Source organism: Mustela nigripes, chromosome 5 (genome assembly GCF_022355385.1).
Source record: "Mustela nigripes isolate SB6536 chromosome 5, MUSNIG.SB6536, whole genome shotgun sequence".
Classification (NCBI taxonomy): Eukaryota; Metazoa; Chordata; class Mammalia; order Carnivora; family Mustelidae; genus Mustela; species Mustela nigripes.
In genome coordinates, this window is record NC_081561.1 from 25622079 (window position 1) to 25640507 (window position 18429).

Here is an 18429-nt window from a genome sequence, read left to right on the forward strand (position 1 = left end):
TCACCGCGTGGCCCCGATGAGCGGGGCGGGGAGGACGCGCCTGCGCCGGGATGGTGCGCGGGCGCCGCCTGCGGCCGTGCTCGGGACTACAGCCTGACGCGCACGGGCCCCGCGGCCTCGGAGCAGCGGGGCGGGGAGGACGCGCATGCGCCGGGATGGTGCGCGGGCGCCGCCTGCGGCCGTGCTCGGGACTACAGCCTGACGCGCACGGGCCCCGCGGCCCACCGACGCTGCGCTAACCCGGGCCGGGGCCAGTCCCGCCGCGAGCGCGCCGCGCTTCTCCCGGAGGCGGACTCAGGAGCACACGGGTTTAGGCCGTGGTCCGCACCAGCGCAGCGCCAGCCACCGGCAGCAGAAGCGTCGGGACCAGGCCCAAGATGCGGGGCTTACCTTGCCGGGTCCCCCGCGCTCGGCGCCGTCACCGCAGGACCGAGACCGCACTGACGCCGGCCGAAGGGGGCTCCCGCCGAGCGCGCACCGCCAGAACGCCGCACCCTGTCCGCCGAGGCCGCACCGACCCCCTCCCGGCGCGGGGCACTCTGCAGGCGGCTTCGCGGCTGCTCCGGCTTCTCCCAGACCTAGAAATCCCCCCCGCCCCGCGTCCGCCCCCGCAGAACGGGACTTCCTGCCAGAGACCCGCGCGGCCTTTGCCCGCCCTCCACGCCGCGAGAATGAGTCGGTGAGTCGGGGGCATCGCCCCGCTGTCTTCCGGCCTCCTGTGCGCGGGAGCAAGACGCCAACTCTCCACGCACCGAGCAGGAAACCGGAGACGAGGGCCCCCGGCGCGCCGAGTATCCGCCGCAGCGCGGGGCCGCGGCTCTGACGGCCAGCGGGAACCACGCGCGCCTTCCTCCCGCGGGGCGACTGTGCGGTCAGTGCACAAGCTCAGCGGGCGGCTGTTTCATCCCTTCCCTCAGCCTGACCCCCTTGCTGGGAGGTGCACCCCAAGTGTCCACCCGTCCCTGCGTGTGGGCGCTGCCCCTGGGCTCTGGGGAAGCTCTACACCAACATTTACCCAGGTCAGAAGACCCGTTCAAACCTCGGGCCGCGGGCTCTGCTTCTAGCCCCAGCAGTCTGTACATCTGCCTCCCTAAAGAAAATAACCCAAAAGGAGCATTCAGAACACAAAGGCATGGACGGACGTCCCTGGCTGCTGTGAGTCGCGCAGCCTGCGGACACTAAAACAGGAACACAAGCCCTGCAGGTTGCTGAAATGCCCTTTGTCTAATGATTTGTAACTTCTGTAAAAACCTGAATCTAGCCCTACACCAAGTGCCCCCTCACCAGAGCACTCCCTTCGTCATGCACACGGTATTCTGGGCAGTAGCCCTCACTTGGGTTTGAATAAAAAACTCTCCCTTTTTAAAAGAAATTCTAAAAGGTTTGTTCATTTTGCATCAACATTTCTTGGCACAGCTGTAGGATCTGAGTCACTTGCCTACCAACACCTGGGGGTCGTCTGGAAATGGGTGCGTGGAACCAGCATGGCCCCTCAGAGGTGTACCTACTGAACTCTGCGGACATCCAGACCTGACCCTGACTTCAGCTGTTGAGGGTTACTGGTCATGTTCTCTGGGTGGGACTAATCTGGGGGGTAGTTTATGGGTCGTTTGTCTTAATTTGGTGTTATACTAATTGATGTTATTGATATAAGGCTGGAATAAAATTTTTTGACTGAAAAAATGAAAGACTGAATCATTCAAATGAGAAGAGAAGGGACACGTGCTCCTTCTAGGCACGTGGTGCTTTCAGGAGACTGAGAGCCTCGCGGAAGTGTATGAGAATATTCCTCGTGATGCCGAGCTCTCCCACAGGATTTCCCACCTCAAAGGAAACGAAGGATTGGTTTGTCTGGGGATGCACACATAAGGACAGGCCATCAGTGTCCTGAGCACCTTCGGTGGTCTTGGGCCTTGCTGGGAAAAACCAAAGCACATATGAGACACACGTGCAGCACTCTCTTGATCCACATCGAATATCCTTAGATCTGACTCAAGCCGTAGTCTGCAAATGAAACGGAGACTAAAAGGAACAGGGAACCATGTTTCAAAACCACTGGAAAAGCAACAACCGCCCACAGAGAACCGCGGCAGGCTTTCTGAATAATGCATACACGCTTTTATGTGCAAGTACTTCCTAATTTACAGATAATCTGAGTCTCAGACGGGCCAGGTAGGGTTCTTCCGTCAGGTCTGAGTATCTTTTGTGCACACCACGAGAGAAAGCCAGCTGTAAGACTAAGCAATCAGGAAAGCCCCCAACTCTGGGGAGGAACGAACACTCACAAAGACACTCTGGGTTTCATTTGGTTTGTTTCTGCTGTCTCTTTTGGTATCTTTGCGCCAAACAGGCCATGTTCTAATTGGAAAATGGAAAATAACTAATTAATAGATTCATAAATTATAGTGTTATTTTATGACTAATTTTAATAAAGGGGATATTTGGAAATTGAGTCTTTAAATAATTTTTTTTTAAGATTTTATTTATTTATCAGAGAGAGAGAGAGGGAGCGAGTGAGCACAGGCAGACAGAATGGCAGGCAGAGGCAGAGGGAGAAGCAGGCTCCCTGCTGAGCAAGGAGCCCGATGTGGGACTCGATCCCAGGACTCTGGGATCATGACCTGAGCCGAAGGCAGCTGCTCAACCAACTGAGCCACCCAGGTGTCCCAGGAAATTGAGTCTTTAATGTTTTCTTCACAAATATTACTGAAACTGTTAGAGCAGGCAGTTAATGAGGCTCTAAACAGATGCCCGGAGGCCAGCGGGGAGACCAGGGGCCCTGGGGTCTCAACTCAGCACATCCCAAGGAGGAGGCCATGGCCAGCTGTGGGGAGTCAGAGGCCCGTCCAGGCAGTATCTGCAAGAAGCCGGATCCCACCAGACATGCCCACAATGGCACCACGCCTGGAAACCCCTGGTCAAATAAGAAAAAGGCACAAAATCCTGCTGCAAGAAATGCCCACCTCCAATAATGAGTATGTCCCTCCCTTAAGAACAAAAGGCAAAACTCCAACTCAGGAAGGCAGCTCTTTCTCTCAAGCCGGCCTGCTCGCACGTCTCGAGTGGACTCTGCTTTAGTAAACTTTCCTGTTTGTGTCACACTCCTCTGCTGTGCTGAAGGTCTGTCCTTGAATTCTTCCTCACAAGGAGACCAAAAGCCTCTGCTGACATCTTTGGGGTGTGCTGAGTTGAGACCCCACAGCCCCCAGTCTCTCCAGTTCACCAGGCAACATTTGAACCAGATTGCTGAAAGAGAATCCACAAAAATAAATAAATAAAACATTCCCAAATTCCCCCTTCAACTTTCTCCTCGCGGCAGGACCGCCCCTTCAGGCCTTTCTTCCGGCCCCACCCCACGGGGAGGCCTCTCCTCCCTCTGCTCTTCTCCTTTTGTGGCTGTTGGGTCCTCAGCGAGGAGGGGAGAAGGGAAGCAGCTGCGAGCACTGGGGGCTGAGCACTGGGGGCTGAGCGCCCGGAGGGACCGAGCTGGAGCTGAGTGTGGTCTGTGCTGCCGCGGCGGGGAAGGACACCGCAGCAGAGACCTCATGTCCTGAATGCCCGCCGGCCGCACGGAGGGCCGTGGGGGAGGCCCGTGGTCTGCAGTGTGGTCAGAAGCAGGTCTGCCCCGCCCACCCCTCCTCCCAGCCCCGCTCGGAGAGGACAAGTAGCTACCGCGGTTTCTCAAACCCACGGCCGACTGCACTCGGGGGCAGCTCACTCGCCTTCCCGCGGGGAGCATGGGTTCAGGGTCCCATGCTGCTGTCCCTGGAGGATGCGGGGATAAGGGGGCTGTTGCTGGGAAGAGGCGCGCACAGCTGAAGCACCACATCCGCGTTCAGGGAGCGCCTCTGGAAGCAGCGGCGTCGGGGGCACAGGGAGCTGGCCGAAAATCCAGCTTCCTGGCCTCCGTTCTGAGCTTCTGAATTATAGACTCTGTTTTAAGAAAATCCCAACTGATTTGTAGCTACTCTAAAATCTGACACATACTCCAAATAATCTGAATTCAGCTAATTGTTCTATTCACAAATAAAACAGTCGAGGAATATTAAAGAGTTTTGTTTGCTGTGGTCCCTGAAGTCTAAGGAAAGCCAAATATACACACATGTACACGCACTCTTCTAACTTTTTATCAACTCCTAAGACAAAGGTTTAGCACAGTACACTTCTAAGCTGAACTTTTATCTCCTCTCTCAGGAAGTCCGGCTTCGGATTTTGGTGCCGGGGAAAGTATATGAGCCGAGACATTTATTACCCCAGTCGGTCCCAGAAACTCCTCCTCCGCTCCTCAGATGGGACCATCTCTTCATAAATCCGAGCGCACGTTTGCAGAGCACTGCAGTAAATGTTTTAAAGTTTACATTAATTTAATATCTGTTTAAATTAGCTTTCTTATTAATTAAAATAGCTGAAATCTCTAGTTCAAGCGCCCCATGAGAAGGGCACAGTTAATCACCCCCCGGTACAGAGGGGGAGACTGCACGACAGGTTGAATAAGTCATGCAAAGTCACCCAGCTCACATGTGGAGCAGGATCTGAACCCAGACTGTCTGGAGCCAGAGCCCGTGTGTCACTCAGACAGTTCAAGGCCCAGGCCTGGTGGTCTCCACAGCTGCTCCTACTCACGGAGTCGCAGGACGTTGCCTACAAGGGCCCCCGACTAACCTCCAAAAGGGCTGCGGTGGGGGCGGGGTGATTTGGGCAGAAAGGCTATGAATGAAAGCGTTTTACAGTGTGCGTGTTTTCAAGCGTCCCCTTATCATCTGTAACAAACAGAGGCCTTCAGTACGGTAATGACCTGCACTTGGATAGCAAGGGCTCACCTCTCCAAACCGCCAGGATGGAGGTGTCCCAGCTCGGGTAAGGCCATGCTGCCACCCCTTCCGATGGACGCACTGGACAGATCATCTACCACAGTCCTTGGGGAGACCCAGGCAATGGTCCCCCATGCAAAAGGCAAGGAGTCTTACTCCCAGCACTTCAGTGTGTTGAAAATGTTAACTTTTGGGGCGCCTGGGTGGCTTAGCTATTAAGCATCTGCCTTTGGCTCAGGTCATGATCTCAGGTCCTGGAATCGAGCCCCACATCGGGCTCCCTGGTCCACGGGAAGCCTGCTTCTCCCTCTCCCACTCACCCTGCTTGTGTTCCCTCTCTCGCCGTGTCTCTGTCAAATAAATAAACAAAATCTTAAAAAATAAAAAAGGTTAACTTTTACAGGGGGAGAAAAAGCCTCCCATCTGAATATCCCTTGAACTTACCCGGCCTTTGAAGAGTACGCACAGATACCAGTCCTGCAGAGCTGTGCGGTGTTGAGTATCACTCAAGAACAGCCCCTCCATACCAATCTATTTCCAGGTAATTTTTGGTCCCTTTTTAGGGAAATCCTCAGAAATGAAGCGAGGGTCGGGGAGGACGAGGCTGCCAGGCAACTGCCACACCCACAGTCACCGCGGAGACGCAGCCCAGGCTGCAGACAAGCTCCTCGTTCCAAAGCAGAATAAAGTTGGTAAAAACAAAATACGCCGCCCGAAAATCTTCCTTTCCTAGACGGCCCCACTCAAGGGTCTGGGGGTGCACGGAGTGAGGCCAGCTTGGCAACCGTGTGGGTTCTGAAATGCCGAACGAGGTTGCAGTGGTGGCCGAAGGCCTTCCCGCACTGCTCGCAGGCGAACGGCCGCTCGCCGGTGTGGCTCCTCTGGTGCTTGACGAGCAGCGTTCTCCGGCTGAAGCGCTTGCCGCACTGGCCGCACGGGTAGGGCTTCTCCCCGGTGTGCACGCGCAGGTGCTGGAAGAGCCCCGCGTTCTGGCTGAAGGCCTTCCCGCACTCGGGGCAGCGGTAGCGCTTCTCCCCGGTGTGGATCCTCTGGTGCTGCGCGAGATACGAGCTCAGGCGGAAGGCCTTCCCGCACGCCTCGCACTCGTACGGCTTCTCCCCCGTGTGGATCCTCCTGTGTCTGATGAGGCCGTTGCTGGCGCTGAAGGCTTTGCCGCACTCCTTACACTTGTAGGGTTTCTCTCCGGTGTGGCTCCGCTGGTGCTCGATCAGGCCCGACCTCTGGCTGAAGGTCTTCCCGCATTCTTCGCACTCGTAGGGCTTCTCCCCCGTGTGGGTTCTCCGGTGCTGGACGAGGACTGAGCTCTGAGTAAAGCCTTTCCCACACTCACTGCACCTGTGCCTTCTCTCTCCGGCCGCCTGTCCCCTCTGCTTTTCCGCTCTGCTCTGCGGTGCACAAAGTTCTCTGTACTTACAATCTACGGGGACATCTCCGGGCAGTCTGCGGTTTCCAAAGTGTTCCACTTCCTTCAAGACTTCCTGCTTCGATGCCAGCTCCTGGCGTTCAGGTACAGGTTCACAACCTGGGAGAATGCACGCGCCGAACACCGTCACCTCTCTCCCTTCAGGAAAGAGCTCAACCACAGGAGGGGGCCCAGGGAGCCCCGAGACACACACACGTTCCCAGAACACAACACTGGAGGTGGGAAGGGCAGAAGGGCTACACGAGGAGGCCGGGCCAGGGCGGGTCGGCAGCACCGTGGGCATGGCTGGGGCCGAGGCTCCCGAGAGCACGTGTGAGCAGGTGCTGTTCCCGCTTCACCTGTGTTAATTTCTTACACGTCCACACGACTCCGTGACTGAGGGACTGTGACTCTCTGCCCCATGCACGCGCAAGCTGAGGGTGCAGGGATGCTACCTGACCTGCCCAATGTCGCAGAGCTACTAAGACGCAGTGTTTAAGGGCCAGCCCAGGCCAACTGACCCCAGAGTCCAGAGCCGTAACTGCTGCCCTCTGCAGAGCCACCAGAGATCCCGAGGGGACCCAGCCACGTCCTTACCTCGTTCTCCGAGTCTGTGGGGACTCAAAGATTCACCCTGGAGCTGTGTCACGATGGACTGAAGCTGGATGGCTACCGAGTCCTGCTTGGCCTTCAAATGCGGCACATCCTCTGAGAGCGTCTCAGAAGGGCCATGTTCGTGAGCCAGGGCCTGAAGGCAGGTAGGGACATTTGCTTTCATGAGACGGGACCCAGGAGCCCCGGCTAACGCTCAGTGAAGGACATCGCATGCAACCACAGGAAACACTCTAGAGGAACGGCACAGCGAGAGGCCCAGAGTGCGACCCCACATGCCAACGGTGGCCTGGCGTGCTGATGCTGCTTTAAACCGCTGCCTTAAGTTTTTAGACGCGCCTTCCTTTAGAAAGGTGGACCCTAATTCCCCTCTGGAGAGGAAGCAGCGCTTAGTGACTCATTTCTACAGAAGAGAACCTGGGGCAGAAGTGACAGTCCACAACCTCAGAAACCAAGTCCTATGGAGCGCCGGGGCTCCCTCCTCATCCTCCCTCTCCCTCGGTCTCTCTCGGGGAAGCCGGTGGACGCGAGGACACTCAGTGAGCCCTAAGCGCACACGCACATGGTAGAGAACAAAGCCCCCTGCCAACAGCCAGTGAGCACTGCGCCCCCTGCCCACGTCCATGGAGGAGGGAAGCCATCCCGGCAGCCCGTGCACCGGTCCCGGCTCCCCGCCGCCTGGGGCTGAAACGAGCAAGCCCAAAAGAACCCTGCTACCCCCGCGCTGCACCCCCTCACGGCGTCTGGGTCCTGACTCCCTGTAGGGCCTTGCTGCTCTGTGCCTCAGTTTCCCTCCCCACCTCAGGAGAGTGGATTAGATCACCCCATCCCCACAGGACTGGAAAAGACAGACTTCAAGTTAAAAAAAAATCTTCACCGCAACCTCATGGGAGAGCCCCTAACTGGCTTCCTAATACGAGACAATGCTTGCGGGTTTGAAGCCGTGCAGGCTGGGGGCAGACGGTTCCACGGCACCCGAGAACTGGCCGCAGCCACCTGCCTGCGTCCGCAAACTCGCCCTGTTCCGTGTCTGGGAAGTGTCTGGGAGCCCGTGTCCCCCTCTCACCTGGTTCTTGGGCTCACTAAGCTCCCTTTCCAGATCTTCAACCACTGCCACCGCCTGCTCCCCGCTCTCCGGCTGCTGCTCCCGCACCCAGGCCTGCAGCTCCTCGGGCAGGATGGTCAGGAACTGCTCCAGCACCAGCAGCTCCACGATCTGCTCCTTGCTGTGCGTCTCGGGCCGCAGCCACTGGCGGCAGAGCTCCCGCAGCCGGCTCAGCGCTTCTCGGGGCCCAGGGGTCTCTTGGTAACAAAAGTGCCTAAAAAGCTGGCGGGAGGCCTCCTGGGTAGAAAAGCTGTTCTCTCGAAGGCAGGTTTCCTGGTCCCAGATCACGTCTTCCTCCACCTTCACAATCTTCAGTCCCTCCTGCTCCTCTGCTGAAGCCATTCTAGGGTGAATTCAGAAGGTTCACTCCAGCTGGGGGTCAAGAGGAACCTCATTTAAGATTTCCTGATGTGTTCTTCTTTAGAAGACACACCTGATGATGAAACGTCACATGTTAATGGAAATTAAAAAGTGGGGACAAGTGAAGGACAGAACAATGACTCACGCTCTCGTCTAGGTTACGGGTGTAGCATCTGGAGAAAAGCGCATGGCAGCATCCACCAGCTGCCCCCATCCTTCCCTCTTTCCTGTACAACCCCCCCAACCCCCCCGTGAGTCTGTGCTCAAGCACGTGACCAGATTTGGCCAGGGTGACACCAGCAAATGTCACACGAGCAAAGGCTAGGGAAGTACTCGTGTGACTCGGTAGCTGGCTTGCCCTTTGCCCTCCACAACTGCAAGGAGCATCTGCTTCCTGATGGAGGAGGCGTGTGGGACAGGGCCCGTCACCCCTGCAGGGCAGATGGAGTGTCCCCTTTGCTCCGCCCCAGGAACGTGAGCGAGCCCGGATGAGGTCTGCAGAACTGCCTGGCAGACCCACAGGGCACTGCAGATACACAAGTAAGTCCTGCCCAGGTCAGCTCAACCCCACAGATTCATGGGCTAAACACTGAAGGAATTAAATTAAATTAAATTTAAAAAAAAAATAAAGAAATGCCAATTGCTGCTGGCCACCAAAGATTTATGGCTGTTTGTTATACCACGCTATCAGGGCAACGAAAAACTGACGGCACAGGGGCGGCCACTGGGGAAGGATTAGGTAAGTGCAGAAGAGAGAAAAGGCCATTTACATTCACAGAAAACTGTATTTTTTCTCATTTTTGTACCATTTGAAATACTTACAGAAAGAGCTTTGTGCAGTGGCAGTATCGTAGCCAATGAGGCACGATTATTGCTAATTGAAATACTTACAGAAAGGAAACAAATAGTGATGGAAAAGGCATCAGGTAAGGAACCGGACACGCACGACCAGCGGTTCGATCAGACGAGGGCTATCAGAGAGCACTCACCCACGTGTCGAGCCCCGGAGAGTAGAAAAAGTAATTCCGACTGGGTTCGGAGCAGGGAACGACTGTGGCTTGGGAGCAGGCGCGTGTGAGCGACGCCCACGAGAACAAATGGGAACTTCTCAGGCAAGGCCAGGGCGCTGGGAGGGCACTCAACACGACAGGCCAAGCATACGACAGACCTCGGCTATTTACGGTCACACCGCACAGGAGTCCTGCGGGCCCAACTGCACACGGCTGGGTGCAGGCAGAAGCGTGTGGAAGTCAGGCGAGGAAAGATACGCCGAACCAGAAAACAGCCTCGAACGCTGGGCTGAGCTGCTCAGACTAGACTCTACTGTAAAGTGAGGGGCAGCGAGGCTTGTATTTCACTGTCCCGCAGTAGATCTGTACGAGAGAGAGTGCGATTCGGAGAGGAAATGGTAGGAGTATAGGCAGGGCTGTGGCACTGACATTGGGAGGCTGAATGGTGGCTACACTCGTAGTTCACTTTTGTGGTAGAATTTGCATTTCATATATGACTTCAGCCTGTGTTAATAAATGATTAATGTCGGAGAGAATTTAGAAGTTTCTCAGCGATGCTCCATTGTGGGAAAATGTCTTCATTCCATTCAGGCAAATGCTGTGTGTCCAGCAGACGCCCGGCACAGTGTGGGGTGCCTTGCCCACAGCAGCGAGAGGAAGCAGACCCGGCCCTTGCCGTCCTGGCGTTTCCAGGGGGAGAGACAAACGTTCGTGCAATGTTCATGTAAAATTAGGTTACAGAGTTGAGAGCATGGAGAGTTAACCAAGATTGTGGAGCCTGCTCTTTGCCAGTGTCCAAGGCCAACAACCGCACCATTTTCACTCATTACCGCAGAATCTGCATGTCAGTGTTTTTGAGTATTCAGTCCAGAAGCCTGTAAATCTGAGAATCCCTAACTATGAGCTTGCACTGAATTTTGTTATTACTGAAAGTGTGGCTTCCCATGGGGTTAGATTCACAGGCACGAACTGTCGTGTGATTGATTCTGGGGCCACGACTTCTGCTCCTGAAAAACTATGGAGCACAAGGCAGACTCCTCAGAGCCCCACGGCCACGGGTGGGGCGGCCTCAGCTGCTGTGCTGCTCCCCCACCGCTGCTGGGCTTAGGACTGACCTCCTGGTCTGTGCCCCTGAGAGCCCTGTCTCTACCCTCGGTCCCAGCCGGTGCCGCCCGCTGCAAGGGCTGCAGGGATGTTCTCAGGATCAGTAACGGAGTCGTCATGTCGTCAAGCTGTGGCAAGGGAAGGGAAGAAGCACGGGCAGAGAGATTCTCTGTTCTCCCCACGCCACCCCTGCTCCCAGGATCTGTATGCATCACCCAGTGCTCCTAACCAGGCCTCCCCTGTCTGTCTCCACTCCAACCAGGAACCACCCTAATACCGATCCCAAATACCTCCCATGACAAAACACCAAGAGGATTCGTTTGCTTGGCCTGTCGTGTTGAGTCCCCTCCCAGCGCCCTGGCCTTGCCTGAGAAGTTCCCGTTTGTTCTCATGGGCGATTTGCCACGAAATTATGGATCAATCTTTCCCAATGTTTTATTTACTTGCTCAATTCAATTATGTGCAATTTGGCATCCTCTGGTGAACCAAGTAGAATGTATTCTTTAAAATCGTCTTTAGAGAAACAGTGCTGCACAGCAATGTTCATATCATACAGCCTCTCTCAAGTAGGACTGACCAAAGCACCCCTCTCAGAAGACTGTTGTGACTGCAAAAGAATGAAACTGGACTATTTCCTTACACTACACACAAAAACAGACTCGAAATGGATAAAATTCCTGTCTCAATGTGAGACAGGAATCCACCAAAATCCCTGAGGAGAACACAGGAAGCAACCTCTTCGACCTCAGTTGCAGCAACTTCTTCCTAGAAACATCATCAAAGGCAAGGGAAGCAAGGGCAAAAATGAACTATTGGGGCTTCAACAAGATCAAAAGCTTTTGCACAGCAAAGGAAACAGTCAACAAAACTAAAGACAACTGACAGAATGGGAGAAGATATTCGCAAATGACATATCAGATAAAGGGCTAGTATCCAAAGACTATAAAAAACTTACCAAACTCAACACCCAAAGAACAAAGAATCCAATCAAGAAATGGGCAGAGGACATAAACAGTCATTTCGGCAAAAAAGACATCCACATGGCCAAAAGACACATGAAAAAGTGCTCACATCACTCGGCATCTGGGAAATACAAATCAAAACCACAATGCGATACCACCTCACACCAGTCAGAATGGCTAAAATCAACAAGTCAGGAAATGACAGATGCTGGCGAGGATGCGGAGAAAGGGGAACCCTCCTACACTGCTGGTGGGAATGCAAGCTGGTGCAGCCACTCTGGAAAACAGCATGGAGGTTCCTCAAAAAGTTGAAAATAGAGGTACCCGAAGACCCAGCAATCACCCACAAATACCCAGTAAATACTGGGTATTTACCCTGAAGATACAAATGTAGTGATCCGAAGGGGCACATGCACCCGAATGTTTATAGCAGCAATGTCCATAAGAGCCAAACTATGGAAAGAACCTAGATGTCCATCAACAGATGAATGGATCAAGAAGATGTGGTATATATACACAATGGAATACTATGCAGCCATCAAAAGAAATGAAATCTTGCCATTTGTGACGACGTGGATGGAACTAGAGGGTATTATGCTGAGTGAAATAAGTCAATCAGAGAAAGACAATTATCATATGATCTCCCTGATACAAGGAATTTGAGAGGCAGGGCAGAGGGTTTGGGGGGTAGGGAAGGACAAAATGAAAAAAGATGGGATCAGGAGGGAGACAAACCATAAGAGACAATTAATCTCACAAAACAAACTGATGGTTGCTGGGGGAAGCGGGGTAGGAATAGGGTGGTTGGGTTATGGACATTGGGGAGGGTATGTGCTATGGTGAGTGCTGTGAAATGTTTAAGCATGACGATTCACAGACCTGTACCCCTGGGGCAAATAATACATTATATGTTAATAAAAATAATTTTTAAAAAAAGAAGATGGTTGTGATAATTATATAACGAAATGCATATTAAAAGCTCAGCACATCTGTTACACTGAAAAGAAATAAAAAAACAAAAAAGCTCAGAACAGTTTCTGGCCCACAGCAACTGCTAAACTAATTACTAACCTGGTATTCTTAGCAACGCAGTATTAATGAGTTGAACATCCTCTTTTAGAGAAGAAATAGGACAAACAAAATAAAGCACTGAATACATGGGCCAATATTCAGGAGGTAGTTAAAATCCTGGAAGAAATATTCAAGAAAGCTCAAGACAGACTAAAGGATCTGCGGTGACCTTCCAAATGTGTGCCGAAGCCTACCTCTAGATCCCATGAGGGACATAACCCTGAAAATCCCAATGGCAGCTCAAAAGTAACAATCTGAAGGTTGGATTCAGATTTCCAGAGTAACACGGCACAGCTGGTTACCCCTAATTACCAACTGGTTCCAAACATTAGGAGATGATATGTTTTTGTATTGTTTTTTAAAGATTTTACTTAATTATTTGACAGACAGAGATCACAATTAGGCAGAGAGGCAGGCAGAGAGAGGGGGGGAAGCAGGCTTCCTGCGGAACAAAGAGCCTGATGTGGGGCTCGATCCCAGGATCCTGGGATCATGACCTGAGCCGAAGGCAGAGGCTTTAACCCCCTGAGCCACCCAGGCGCCCCATAGGAGATATGTTAAAAAAAAAAGATGAAGAAAAGGACATGACCAGCCATAAATACGAGATAAAAATGACAGTGGACCAGAAACAGACACACAGAGCAGCAAGTGCAGTGAAGCTACGGGTTAATGGGTCTGTATGCAGCCAGCAGCAGCCTAGAATTCAGCTCTGGAGGGATTAAAGATTCGAGGTGACGGTCTGTGACAGAGCGCAGGCATCCGGGCTCACTTTCTGACACAAGGGGCATCAAGGGAGTTCCACACTCATGGGGGTGAGGGGTGTGGCAGGGGAAAAATGATCTGCTGCTGACTTGGCCTCTGGTTTTATCAGGAGCTACAGGCCAGGGGCCCAGCAACAGGCCCAGCCTCATTTACAGTAACCAACGCTGAGACCTGGCCCCATACCAGGTCTGCCCACCTAATAACCGCTCAGGGGAGCAACATGAAAGCCCTAAGCATAAGACCCAGAAAGGGTCTTAGATGTGATGCTGAATGAAGTAAGAGAAATCTAAAACGCTTTCCCATTCCAAAGAAATTCCAAAACATGCAAAACTCTAACCCTAAGAAAGACAATCAACAATTCAAATAGAAATTCACTTTTGGAGGGGGGGGCGGGTGCTGGGTGGCTCAGTTGTTAAGCATCTGCCTTCAGCTCAGGTCATGATCCCAGTGTCCTGGGATAGAGCTCTGCATCGGGCTCCCTGCTTGGCAGGAAGCCTGCTTCTCCCTCTCCCACTCCCCCTACTTGTGTTCCCTCTTTCACTGTGTCTCTGTCAAAGAAATAAAACCCTTAAAAATAAAAAAAAGAAATTCACTTGGGATGAAATTTATTCTATCCATAGTCCAAGAAATTTTTATAGTAAGTGATTTTGAAAACTACAGTGAAACCAAAACCAAAACCAAAACAGTGAAACCAATAACATCAGGTAGATATAAAAAAGAATTCAAAATCTTAGAATAGAAAAAACTTTGACACTGAAAATACACTAGAGGATACACCACAGAAGTGACCCAGCTGAAGAGTAACAGAAGTTTTTGACTGTTCAGTATCTGACGACACTAACGAATGCAGCAGGAAATGGGAACTACGGGGCAATTCAGATGAAATGACCTGTGCCAAGAGAATACGACTTTGATACACGAGCTTCGGAAGACAAGAAAGTACTGAATGGCTGAGAAAAAAATCACTGATGATAATAAAACTAAGAATTTTCCAGAGCTGAAGGAGTGACTTCTCCAATCAAGAGCACACACGGAGACAGAATACAGTGAAGCGGCAGCTGTTGCGGACAAAGAGACGATTTTTTTTTTTTTAAGATTTTATTTATTTATTTGACAGAGACCACAAGTAGGCAGAGAGAGAGAGAGAGAAGGAGGGAGAGAAGCAGGCTCCCTGCTGAACAGAGAGCCCGATGCGGGACTCGATCCCAGGACCCTGAGATCATGACCTGAGCCGAAGGCAGCGGCTTAACCCACTGAGCCACCCAGGCACCCCAAAGAGACGATCTTAAAAGCTGCCAGAGGAAGAGCCAGATGGCCTACAAGGGAAACGGTCCAGACGAACAGAACCGGAGTCCAGAACACAAGCAGAGTGCGCAGAAGGACGAACAACGCAGAACCCGCCCGCAGCCAGAGAGAAGTAAGCAGTGGGCGCAGCAAAGTCACACGCCACCCACGGACCCCTCGTAAAGTCAAGGGTGCAGCACAGCAAATACAACTGAAATCAGAGAGAAGGTGTGAAACAAGAAATAACGGAAGCCCAAGAACTGACGAAATCTGACAGTAAATATAAACGATTATGGCAAAAAAATCCCTAAAAAGTAATATATTCAGTCATACGAAAAGTGCTGTACATACAAGGTTATCACTGAAAGGCCGCTTTGCGACAGGAAAAGGCCGGGAACGACACAAGCGTGGGCCCGCGGGGCACTGCTTCCGCAGACTGCAGGAGCTGGTTTATTGCATTACGATGCAGTTTTAAAAAAAGCTCTTTACGACAAATATGAAAGGGCTGCCAAGACAGTTAACTGAAAAGAGGAAGGTGAGAAACGAGTGTAACTAACATGCTAGTGTTTGTATTAAAAAAGAAGAATCTATTTGAATTCCCAAGCAACATTATTTGTCTTTGAGATGGAAGAGGAGTATTGGGGCAGAGGCAACCTGCAATTTCTCGAAGGCTATCCTTCCTCACATTTTTGTTTTTACGTAAGAATGTTTTACTACACAAAAGGGGAAGGGTATGAAATTAAAATCGAACGTATAATGACAAGATGTGGTGCATGTTCAGTTCAATGTTAGAGTGTTAAGGTCCCTGTTGCCAGGAGAATGGAAATACCAAACAATGACACACTTCATTTAAAAAATTCAAAAAGTGAATACATTTCTTATAATTTAAGGGTGAATCACAAGCATACGGAACGAATGGAGTGCTCAGCTGTGAATGCTGATAGTTCAAGGTATACAACACTTTGGAAAATTCTTTTTTTTTTTTTTTTAAGATTTTATTTATTTAGCTGAGAGAGCAAGCAAGAGCGCATGAGCTGGGGGGAAGAGCAGAGGGAGAGGGAGAAGCAGGCTCTCTGCTGAGCAGGAAGCCCACAGAGGTTCAATCCCAGGATCCTGAGGATCTCCTCAGGAGATCATGACCTGAGACCAAGGCAGACGCTTAACTGAGCCACCGAGATGCCCCCGGAAAATTCTTTAGAACTATCTACTAAAGCTTTAGAATGAGGGGTGCCTGGGTGGCTCAGTGGGTTAAGCCTCTACCTTCAGCTCGGGTCATGATCTCAGGGTCCTGGGATCGAGCCCCCATCAGGCTTTCTGCTCAGGAGGGAGCCTGCTTCCTCCTCTCTCTGCCTGCCTCTCTGTCTACTTGTGATCTCTCTCTCTCTGTGTCAAATAAATAAATAAAGACTTTAAAAAAAAAAAAAGCTTTAGAATGAAAAAAAATTCGCTCATTCCTAGGAAAAGACTGCTTGGTCTGTACCCATGGTGTCCAGTAGCCCAGATGCGGTTTGTTCAATCATTTCAACAATTCACTTCAGAGAACATATTTTTGCAAGTCAATCAATCAGTGACACCACAGCTTCTGAAAATCAGCCAATTCAGAATAACTCATCCCAATAAACACATCTAAGTCCCAACAATGGACAACAGTCTGTTCCATGAAACCACGCTTCCACAGATGATGTCAGCCCCCTTGACCCCATTAAGACCCAGCAATACTGAACTCCGTGCTTCTCAAAGCGCCTAGAGAAGATCAGCAATCTCTTCTGTTTGGAAGGACTTTACCTAGTCAGCACACGTCTTCAGCTCTGTCCTCGAGTTTCAGATACTGAGTGATAGTGTCATCATTTTTTAACAAGTGGAACACAGGTGTTACTAAGTAATTCCACTCCTGGATACAGATCCTAAAGAAACGAGTGTTCACTCCACTAAAAACTAAATACATGTTCAGAGCAGATTTAGTCATAGTAACTCCAAAGTAGAAACAACCCAAATATCCATCAACTGCCTAACAAATAAATAGTAGGACTGTGGTAGGCAGAATTCAAAGATGGCCCCATGATCTCTGTCCTCCAGTATTTCTCTTTTGACTGTTTGTTTCCACGGCAAAGGTATAATTAAGATCTAATTGTCAGAGCAGGCAGTCAGTGAGGCTCTAACAGGATGCCTGGAGGCCAGTAAGGAGGAGCTCATGGCCAGCTGTAGGGAAGGTCAGAGGCCCACCCTGGCAGTACTCCAAAACAAAGCCAAAAGAAGCCAAATCAAACTAGCACGAAACCTTGCTTCCACGAAATCCCCGCCCCAGGTAATGAATATTCCACCCCTTACTGACAACTGTCAGTAAAAAAGACCCAAACTTCAGTGGGCAGCAATGCACTGGCGCTCTCACATCTCTGAGAAGGTGTCATTACTGTGTTGTGTCTGTCCTTAAATTCTTTATGTCACGAGACAAGACCCTTTGGCGATATCTTTGGGACCAGCTAAGTCAAAGCCTCAGGGCCTGGGGTCTCCCAAGTTCACCCAGCAACATAATTAAGATTACAAATTAGTTGTCCTTATGACAGCAAGACTGCTCTCTGGGTGGGGCTAAACTACTTGCATGATTTCTTTAACAGTAGAGGATTCTTGAGCTGGTGGCAGAAGAGCGCATCAGATTTGAAGCATGAGGAGAATCTGAGGCACATCTGCTGGCTTGTCAACACAAGACGGAGCCTCGGGTAGAGGAAAGCATGCCGCCTCTAGAAGCTGAGGCATGAGGGGGACCTCAGTTCTACCAAGAACTTCAGTCCTACAACCCCCAAAAATTGAATTTTGACAACTTATGACTTTAAGACTCTTGTGTTTTTTAAATATACTACATAGATTTGGTGCAGTTTATATTAAGCACTCAAAGTTTCCCTATTTGATTTCTCCTGATATCCTGGTTCCTGACTGTGTTCTAAGACAGAGACCGTCGCCATTTATTCACTCATTTTACTCAAAAGATGGTCCCTGAGCACCTGTGACATAGCAGGCCACTTTGGGAGGCACTAGTGATACGATGGTGAAAAAGAGAGGACCCCTCTCTGTTTTGCTGGCGCTTACATTCCAATAGAAAAGACAAACTAAAAGTAACATCAACAACAAAAGTGGGTAAGGAGGCAGACATATGAAATAAGGACTTGGTGACAGAAGTACTGTGAGGAAAACCAACCAAACCCTGAGGTACCAAATAAATGGAGGACCTGTGAAGACAGAGTGGTGGGAAGTGAGGTAACAACTAGGTGAAGCCCTTAAGAGTGAAAAGGAGTGACCCATGCAACCAGCAGAAGTGGGGACAGGAATAGCACCCGACTCTGTTCAAAGGCCCTGAGGTAGAAGAGGTGTGGTCAAACAAATGAGAGGAGCCCGGAGTGGATCCAGACAAGTGAGAGAAGGTGGTAAAAACTGAGGCTGGCAAGACACGCCAGATCATGCAGGGCCCAGGAGCCTGGACTTTAAGTGCAAAAGTCATGGAAGGCTTTTAAGAAAGGACGTGAAAAGACTGGATTGATGTGTCAAGAAGCCCTGTTCCTGGACAGTGAATGAGCTGAGGGAAGGAGGGTGGAGGCAGCGGTGGAAGCACAAAAGCCCAGAGTGGAAAGAAGAGCTGAAAGAAGGGGGTAGAGCATATTGCACTGGATCTGGAAAGACTTCCACGGATGTATAACGTTACTGTATTCTTCAAGTTAGTTCAAGTTTGAAAGATACTAACAAAGCAAAAAGCTTAATCTTTGTAAAAAAGTGCTTCGGTCTTCGCACAGATGTTTCTGGAGCTGTGCTATGAGCTGGGTATGCACAGGAGTTTGTAGGTCACGGAGGGGCAGGGAAGATTTACAACTTGGTGAAACAGAAGTCATAACGTTGGAGGCGAGTTGGGTACGCGAAGGTAGGTAGGTAGGTAGGT

At 51.1% G+C, this 18429-nt stretch overlaps 1 protein-coding gene and 1 pseudogene across 10 annotated transcripts in view; one reads left to right on the forward strand and one right to left on the reverse strand.

Moving 5' to 3' along the window:
* ZSCAN31 (zinc finger and SCAN domain containing 31) overlaps positions 1-18429 on the reverse strand; it is a 37686-nt gene that overhangs the window by 2570 nt on the left and 16687 nt on the right. For 3 of the 10 annotated variants that reach the window (XM_059399655.1, XM_059399653.1, XM_059399648.1), the window contains 5 exons: positions 7913-8384; positions 6832-6982; positions 5256-6354; positions 4253-4333; positions 2476-3246 (listed from right to left, as the gene is read on the reverse strand). In XM_059399655.1, coding sequence (XP_059255638.1) covers positions 5555-6354; positions 6832-6982; positions 7913-8293 — 1332 coding nt within the window. In that variant the 5' untranslated portion in view covers positions 8294-8384 and the 3' untranslated portion in view covers positions 2476-3246; positions 4253-4333; positions 5256-5554. Of the gene's footprint in view, positions 1-4; positions 2429-2474; positions 3247-4252; positions 4334-5131; positions 5162-5255; positions 6355-6831; positions 6983-7912; positions 8385-9300; positions 10554-18429 lie in introns of those variants that run through there. The other 7 variants (XM_059399649.1, XM_059399657.1, XM_059399654.1 and 4 more) reach the window with 7 other exon arrangements.
* LOC132018810 (U4 spliceosomal RNA) lies at positions 9140-9207 on the forward strand (annotated as a pseudogene).